Source organism: Coregonus lavaretus (assembly GCF_964263955.1).
Source record: "Coregonus lavaretus genome assembly, chromosome: 13".
Taxonomy (NCBI): Eukaryota; Metazoa; Chordata; class Actinopteri; order Salmoniformes; family Salmonidae; genus Coregonus; species Coregonus lavaretus.
This window is the reverse complement of record NC_140000.1, coordinates 8,826,915-8,836,256: the sequence shown is the minus strand read 5'-3', so window position 1 is coordinate 8,836,256 and position 9,342 is coordinate 8,826,915. Positions and strand designations below refer to the sequence as shown.

Sequence of the window (9,342 nt, the reverse complement as noted above, 5' to 3'; positions counted from 1 at the left end):
GCTGGCAACCAGTTGCTGTGACCCACCACTACATTTTGCTGTGAACTACTCTGAAATAAACATAATCATTTGGATTCTTTTGAAATCGAGTTCAATAAACCCCTTTGCTATCATCATCACGACAAACACAAACAGTATTATTTATATTGCATAATATGGTGCCTGAATACATTTCATCTGAATGTACCTTTCGATTTCACAGGCCCTCCAACCTGTTGTTTGTGTCATGATGACATGTCATTCCACGGGCCAGTGATTCAGCATATTCAGTGACTCAAAACCAAACTATCTCAATGACGCTTGAGATGAGAGCCATGTATACAGAATTCAATGGGCGCCATGTTTGCACCAACAGCTATGCAGGATAGTTTGCTGATCTCTGTATGTGGTTCTGGGTCTACTGACAGAGTACCAAGAATGACATCCAATGCTAGACGCCAGGCCTAAAACATGGTAGGAATAGGGGGAGAGAAGGAAAGGGAAAACAGAGGGATTGAGAGAGAGAGAGTGAGACAGAGGTAGATTACCTGTACTAGGCTGGGGTAACATTGGGCACCCTGGGGATAGACGGGCAGTCCGTAAGGCTGAAGAATCACTGTAGGAGAAGAGAGCATGGTGCATAGCCCGAAAACCACCAGGAGAGAGGGAACGGTGGGGAGATGGGAGGACAAAAGAGGGTGAAAGGGAAAAGGATGGTATGCTCAGAGGAGATGAAAAAACAAGGCAGGAAAATCTAATAAGAGAGAGTAGAATCCAAGTGAAGAAAACACAGAAGGTCCAAGTGAATGAGAGGAAGAGCAGTAACGTCAGAAGGATAACTGTCAACCATCAACCTCTCAGCTTTGAAAAAATAAAAACAAACTCCCTAAACTAAGAAACAGTCAGCCCATCTAGGTAGGAAGACAGGACATGGCAGAGAAGTTAGAAAGAGCACTGCTGTGTGTCTGTCAGCCTGTCAGTTGGTCGGCCTGACAGACAGAAACACATGTAAAGGGTCCCGTTTCAGGGTGTTATAAATAGTCGCTGTCTCTCTCTCTCTACCACCTCCACCCCCTCTCTCTCAATCTGTCAATTAGCTACTAGGTACCATATGCACACTCTTCTGTTGTGAGTGCACGTGCAACATGTTGTTTGAGTGGGTGTGCTGGTTAATAGGCTATCACTTTTCTAAAAGCATTAGCTACCCTTGCAACAAAAAAACGAATAAAACAACAAACTCAGACTGGTCCATTTGTTGTGTGTAAATCTCTGCTCTCCGTCTCCCAGTAGCACTGACAGTGGTGGCTGTCAGAGATTTATGTGACAGCTGGGTCTCACACACACACACACACACACACACACACACACACACACACATACATAGGATGCTGGGCTAACACACACACACACACATTTTGAGACATTTTCTAAACAATGTTCAATATTCGAACAGAGGCCTAAACAAAAGCTCACAAAATAATACATGGCAACGTTCATTCCGTGTAGTACACTAGACTAGATAGTTGTTTGAAAAGTTCGTTGTTCTTGTTCAGCAAGTGAAAATAAACGGTTTTGGTTTAACTAACAAAGTGGTAGTTTTAAAGTTGAACAACAGAGGGGGGTATTTCACCAACTGCTGCTTTGAAGTGGTGTCGTCACATATTGATGGGAAATGTAGTTCACGGGATCCATATAAATACTGGAGAAATCCAATTTGACTTCCTCTTTATCGCACTAGCCTGTGGAACACAGGTAATAATAGGCCATGTTATTTAGTGTCTGTCTTGTTTTTCCGTAGAAGTAGGGTCGCAATGTTGGAAAGTATTGAATGTATACGTTTAATTGTGCATTTCGGTAACGGCGAACATCTTTTGTATATTTTTGGCATAACTTCTGCCATATTCGTTCATGTCAGTCGGACACGCACTTTACAACGTGGTTAGCACGCTAACGTTAGCTAGCAAGAGTGACATGGCGCCGGTGAGGCCAAACGTTAATGTACTGTAGTAGTCGATGCATCTTCTCAACGCAATCCTTAGACGCTAGTTACTTGGCTAGTTAAATAACTAACATGTTCCCAGTGTTGGTTTCAACGGCCAAGTTACACTAGTTACTTAGTAACTACAAGGATAACCACTAGCAGAGCCTCTCTCAGTAAACTGACCCTGATCAATACAATTACATCTACTTATAGTTTGCTAATAGCATAACTGCCTTATTACACATGTTAGTATTAATGGTGTATGACGTATGATGGTCTGCAGAATAATTAACATGGGTCGAGATTCATTATGTCCACTTGTGTAATCGCTATATTGGAACTGAAAAGCCATATCAATTATTCCTCAGGCACTTTGACCAACCATGCCCGTTGCCAGGAGTTGGGTTTGTCGCAAGACCTATGTCACCCCCCGTCGCCCCTTCGAGAAGTCTCGTCTCGACCAGGAGCTTAAACTTATCGGTATGTGTGCAAATACCAGGTTTTGATTCATATTTATATTGAAACTGCTGGTCTCTAAATATCTTGTTTTTATTCAGTAAATTGACTTTAATCTCTCTCAGGGGAGTATGGTCTGAGGAACAAGCGTGAGGTTTGGAGGGTGAAGTTCACCCTGGCCAAGATCCGCAAGGCCGCCAGAGAGTTGCTCACTCTGGATGAGAAGGACCCCAAGCGTCTCTTTGAAGGTACACCACATCTAGCTTGTGCTCTGAGCTATATTTTGACTGCTCTTAGAAATGCTTTGCGCTGTTAGCTAGTTAAACATTGGCCAATGATTTAACATTTTGATATTCAGATTGTCTGTGGTGTCAAGAATTCCTCGTGAATGAGGCCGTCAGTCAGATTTCCAGATGCCCTAAGTCAGGGTTATTCAGATCTTACCCTACGAGGTCCAGACTACTGCTTGTTCTGTTCTACCTGAATTCATTGCACCCACCTGGGGTTCCTGGTCTCTATTAGGTCCAGATATATTTGAGGGCCCTACGTTGTGATTGAAAATGGTTATCTTCTAGGTAACGCCCTGCTCAGGCGCCTGGTGAGGATCGGTGTGCTGGATGAGGGCAAGATGAAGCTCGATTACATCCTGGGCCTGAAAGTGGAGGATTTTTTGGAGAGGAGGCTGCAGACGCAGGTGTTCAAGCTGGGCCTTGCTAAGAGCATCCACCATGCCCGCGTTCTCATCCGCCAGAGGCACATCCGGTAAGCTAAGGAAGATGGTCACTAGATTGCCATGCTTGAAAGGACAAGTCGGTAGATCATTACACTAGTCTGTTATTTTGAATAGCGTCTATGATAAACTTGTGACGGGTTGGTGATAAACCATTTGTAACATGTATTTTTCTAAAATGTTGTCCTTTCTCACATGGCTACACTAACTGTTCAGGTGACTATTGTTATGAGGTGACTCAACTCATGAGATACTTTCTCAATCCTTAGAGGGCCTCTGAAACGATAGCGCGTCGCTGAGCGCGGTTTAACATTTTCAGCAAGGTCAATTCGGTAAAAAACCGTATACCTTGTCTATGACTGCCCAGAGCCAATCCTGCTGATCAAGAGTGGGCAAACAGTTTCAGCAAGGTCAATGCAGTAACAAACTGTATACCTTGTCGATAAGACTGCCCAGAGCCAAGCAAGAGGCAGACTGCTACCATGGCTTATTGGCTTGACAGGTAATGTATGGGGGATTGCACCTCGGGCAGATATGTGTACCAATGGTCATGGCAAACTGTCAAGTGTATGCTGTGTATTTGACTTGTAAGGCAATCGCAGGGTCTTCAATTGAGTTTGGTAAGAGTAGCTTACCTCATCAGGCAGGCCGATGATTAAAATGAATATTCAGACTTCCTGTGTTGTCAAGAATTCCTCGTGAATGAGGCCTGTCATTGATGCCAAACTATCCCCATCTAGATGGTTATTTGTTTAGGCTATTAAATGGGGGGTGGAACAAATCACTCATTGATCTCTCCTTTCTCCCTCCAGTGTGCGCAAGCAGGTGGTGAACATCCCCTCCTTCGTGGTGCGCCTGGACAGCCAGAAGCACATTGACTTCTCCCTGCGTTCACCATACGGTGGTGGACGCCCCGGCCGTGTCAAGAGAAAGAATGCCAAGAAGGGCCAGGGTGGCGCTGGAGGAGCTGATGAGGAAGAGGAGGATTAAAATGGAGGCTGACCGGGGGTGTTTGTCTGACACTTAATGTTTTTCAATAATAATAAAAATTATTTGACTTTACTTCAATTTGTCATTTTCACAATAGACTACGCATAATGGCTACATTAGGGTTATAAACTCAGCAAAAAAAGAAGCATCCCTTTTTCAGGATCCTCTTTCAAAGATAATTTGTAAAAATCCAAATAACTTCACAGCTCTATTGTAGTGTTTAAACACTGTTTCCCATGCTTGTTTAATGAATACATACAATTAATGAACATGCACCAGAGGGTAGGCAATTAAGGTCATAGTTAAGAAAACTTAGGACACTAAAGAGGCCTTTCTACTGACTCTTAAACACCCTAAAAAAAAATGCACAGTCCCTGCTCATCTGCGTGAATGTGCCTTAGGCATGCTGCAAGGAGACATGAGGACTGCAGATGTGGCCAGGGCATTAAATTGCTATGTCTGTACTGCGAGACTCCTAAGACGGCGAGAGAGGACGGACAGCTGATCGTCCTCGCAGTGGCAGACCACGCGTAACACCTGCACAGGATCGGTACATCCGAACATCAAACCTACGGGACAGGTACAGGATGGCAACTGCCCGAGTTACACCAGGAACGCACAATCCCGCCATCAGTGCTCAGACTGTCCGCAATAGGCTGAGAGAGGCTGGACTGAGGGCTTGTAAGGCAGTTCCTCACCGGCAACGTCGTCTATGGGCACAAACCCACCGTCGCTGGACTAGACAGGACTGGCAAAAAGTGCTCTTCACTGACGAGTCGCGGTTTTCTCACCAGGGCTGATGGCTGGATTCGCGTTTATAGGCGAAGGAATGAGCGTTACACCGAGGCCTGTACTCTGGAGTGGGATCGATTTGGAGGGGTAGGGTCCGTCATGGTCTGGGGCAGTGTGTCACGGCATCATTTGACTGAGCTTGTGGTAATTGCAGGCAATCTCAACGCTGTGCGTTACAGGGAAGACGTTCTCCTCCCTCGTGGTACCCTTCCTGCAGGCTCATCCTGACATGACAATGCCATACTGCTCGTTCTGTGCGAGATTTCCTACAAGACCGGAATGTCAGTGTTCTGCCATGGCCAGCGAACAGCCCGGATCTCAATCCCATTGAGCACGTCTGGGACCTGTTGGATCGGAGGGTGAGGGCTAGGGCCATTCCCCCCAGAAATGTCCGGGAACTTACAGGTGCCTTGATGGAAGAGTGGGGTAACATCTCACAGCAAGAACTGGCAAATCTGGTGCAGTCCTTAATGCAGCTGGTGGCCATACCAGATACTGACTGTTACTTTTGATTTTGACCCCCCCCCTTTGTCAGGGACACATTATTCCATTTCTGTTAGTCACATGTCTGTGGAACTTGTTCAGTTTACGTCTCAGTTGTTGAATCTTGTTATGTTCATACAAATATTTACTAATGTTAAGTTTGCTGAAAATAAACACAGTTGACAGTGAGAGGACGTTTCTTTTTTTTGCTGAGTTTAGACGTGTGATTGTTGGACATTTTATGGGAATAATGTAATTTGGTCCTTTGCTCTGTGTTGGATATTGGAGTGACAACTCATCTAATTTTATTTGTCACATGCTTTGTAAACAGGTGTAGACTAACTATGAACTGCTTACTTATGGGCCCTTCCCAACAATGCAGAGAAATAGCTGAAAAATAACATACTGACTAACCATAACTTGATTAGATACACAGGGTACCGAGGTGATGTGCAGGGGTACTAGGGAATTGACATAGATGGTAAGTGACTAGGCAACGGGATAGATGAACGGTGACCCGTCAAGAGGGCAAAAAAGGGTCAATGCAGATAATCTGTAGCTATTGGTTAAGTATTTAGCCGTTTTATAGCTTGTGGGTAGAAGCTGTTCAGTGTCCTGTTTGTTTCAGACTTGTTGCATCAGTGAGGTGTGGTATCAGATCTGACCATTTTTAGGGCCTTCCTCTGACACTGCCTGGTGTAGAGGTCCTGGATGGCAGGGAGCTCTGCCCCAGTGATGTACTGGGCCGTACACACTATCTTCTAGCGCCTTGCGGTTGGATGCCAAACAGTTGCCATACCGAGTGATGCAGCCGGTCAAGATGCGCTCAATAGTGCAGCTGTAGAAATTTGATCTGAGTGTCCATGCCAAATATTTTCAACCTGAGGGGGAAAGGTGTTTTCATGCCCTCTTCGACTTGTGTGTGTGGACCATGATAGTTCCTAAGTGATGTGGACACCGAGGAACTTGAAGCTCTCGACCTGCTCCACAACATCCTTGACGATGTGGATGGGGGCTTGCTCGTCCCTCCGTTTCATGTAGTCCACGATCAGCTCCTTTGTCTTGCTGAGGTTGTTGTCCCGGCACCACACTGCCAGGTCTCTGACCTCCCTGTAGGCTGTCTGAAGAAATAGCACAGGGTAAGTGCTTTGTCTGCCCTAACTAATGGGATTGTGGATTTGTGGTGAAGAAATATAGGTAAAATGCATGTTTTATCCAACAGCCTAGTTAGACTGACTATATTCATACATTTGCCACTCTTGAAATGGACTCAAAAGGCCTGTGGTTCAAATGATAACAAAGCAACCATCCCTCCTCTCTTAGTATGGGGCTGGAGAAATGGAAACACTCATATTCATAGACTGCTATGGATGCAAGGAATAACCATCCATGATATCAAATTATAGTTTTCACCATGTTTAACAACATTGGTTACAAACAATGGCATAAAACAAGCTTATTTTGAGTTCTGATGGCGAATATACACTGAACACAAATATAAATGCAGCATTCAACAATTTCAAATATTTTACTGAATTACAGTTCATATAAGGAAATCAGTCAATTGAAATAAATAAATTAGGCCCTAATCTATTGATTTGACATGACTGGGAATACAGATATGGATCTGTTCACAGATACCTTTAAAAAAAAAGTATGGGCCACCATGGGGCACTCTGCCACCATGAGGCACTCTGCCACCATGGGGCACTCTGCCACCATGGGGCACTCTGCCACCATGGGGCACTCTGCCACCATGAGGCACTCTGCCACCATGAGGCACTCTGCCACCATGAGGCACTCTGCCACCATGAGGCACTCTGCCACCATGGGGCACTCTGCCACCATGGGGCACTCTGCCACCATGGGGCACTCTGCCACCATGAGGCACTCTGCCACCATGAGGCACTCTGCCACCATGGGGCACTCTGCCACCATGGGGCACTCTGCCACCATGAGGCACTCTGCCACCATGAGGCACTCTGCCACCATGAGGCACTCTGCCACCATGAGGCACTCTGCCACCATGAGGCACTCTGCCACCATGAGGCACTCTGCCACCATGGGGCACTCTGCCACCATGGGGCACTCTGCCACCATGAGGCACTCTGCCACCATGGGGCACTCTGCCACCATGGGGCACTCTGCCACCATGAGGCACTCTGCCACCATGAGGCACTCTGCCACCATGAGGCACTCTGCTCACATGTTGTGTTTACATTTTTGTTCAGTGATGGGTGATTCTTTAACTATGGTACTTTTCTTGTCCCTGGATGAAATAATAAAAACTAAAAAACATTTCTTCTTTTTTGTTTTTGTCATACTTACTCCACCCTAAGGGGAACTTATAAAAAATGTATCATGGCTCAATCATTCTTTTTATTATATAATATGAGGCCTTTTATGCATGGTTTTTACTGTTTTCCCTCTGTCCCTAAGCCAGACTTTGTATCTTCAACCTCGCTTAATTCTAAATTAAATATTTAAATAATGTAGATTTCAAGTACAAATGATAAAATACCATTTATTTCAATTCTACATATTATATATTGTGATACATATTCACATTTTCCTATATTTTTCATAAATAGAACCCTTGTCCCTTGGGGTCACTGTCATTTCCACCACACTGTACAAAATAGAATCCTGGGATCAGTGTTTTAGGTTTGTATATTTAGTAACCATAGCAACAGAAACTCCACAGTGGAACACATGGCTGGATGAAATGGTGTCCTCTACAGGGGGTAATGAAAAGAAGAAAAATCAAGGTAAATATGAGTAAAACTGAGAGTATGTTTATTGGTCGTCATTTCCAAACAGCTCATATTTCACATGGACGTAAAAAATAACTGGATACATTTAATTTAATAATGTGTAATTTGTGTATATTTAATGCTAACTCTAAAACTAATATTAGCAGGCTAACATAGCATGAGATTTTAGAGGGAAAGTGGGGAAATGTCATTTCCACCACAGTCATTTCCACCACGGTGTTCATTGTGGTGGTAAAGACAGGTTGTGGTGGAAATGACATTGTTCGTGCTAAACAGCAAATTATTTGGGCTATAATACTGATACTAAATTCAAAAACAGTTTTAACAATATTACAATATTGTTGGTAAATAAGAGAACAATAGATAAGTAGGTTTGACATGATGTCTTGGCTCTTTCTTTAAGATGGCAAGCAATACCACAGCACAGAGGTCAAGATCATACAGAGAAAGAATAAAATCAGATCCACTTAAATATGCAGAGTCCCTCAAGAAGGACAGAGAAAGATACCTGAAGAAAAAGCAACAAGGTGTTGTTAAATCTGTGACAGAAATGCCGAAAAGAGAACAACGAAAAATGAGAAGACAGTGGCGAATTTCTCAACGAAACAGACGTAGGAAATGGAAAATGGTCTCAGCAGTGAATAGTTTCATGGCACATACAACACCACCACCATCACCAGACAACATGAGTGTTAATGCAGAAGACATCCCTGAAACACCTCAGCTGTGTGAGCCTACACCAGAGAGAACTCCACAGAGGAAAAGAGGGAGAAAAAAGGTTGCGAAGGCAAAAGCAAAGGTGTACAGAGATCTTAATGACATTAAACAAAAGCTTGAGGATGCCCTCAGAAAAGTTGAAAAATACAAAAAAAGAAGTAATCGACTGAAGAAGAACCTGGGGATCCTAGAGTCACCTAAAATGAAAACAAAGCAACAGATGCAGCAAGAAAGCAAGCAATTAAAGAAGACACTCCTATTCCATAACACCATTATGTCAGAAATAAGAAAAAAGTATCAGAATGTTGACAATCGTAAAGCTCGGCAACTGATCTCCAAACTTGTGGCTGGCAAAATCTTAAAAAAATACCGCCTGGTCACCATGGCCAAGAAGGAGTTTGGATTCTCTACAAAACTAATCAGGACAAACATGACAAGGG

General features: G+C 44.0%; 1 protein-coding gene across 1 annotated transcript; it reads left to right on the top strand.

Moving 5' to 3' along the window:
* Window positions 1-1,706: 1,706 nt before the first annotated feature.
* LOC311139466 (small ribosomal subunit protein uS4) lies at window positions 1,707-4,208 on the top strand. Its single transcript, XM_084174346.1, has 5 exons — window positions 1,707-1,731; window positions 2,329-2,440; window positions 2,542-2,664; window positions 2,992-3,178; window positions 3,959-4,208. The coding sequence occupies exons 2-5, from the start codon at window positions 2,344-2,346 to the stop codon at window positions 4,134-4,136; spliced, it is 585 nt and encodes a 194-aa protein (XP_084030472.1). The 5' UTR covers window positions 1,707-1,731; window positions 2,329-2,343; the 3' UTR covers window positions 4,137-4,208.
* Window positions 4,209-9,342: the final 5,134 nt, after the last annotated feature.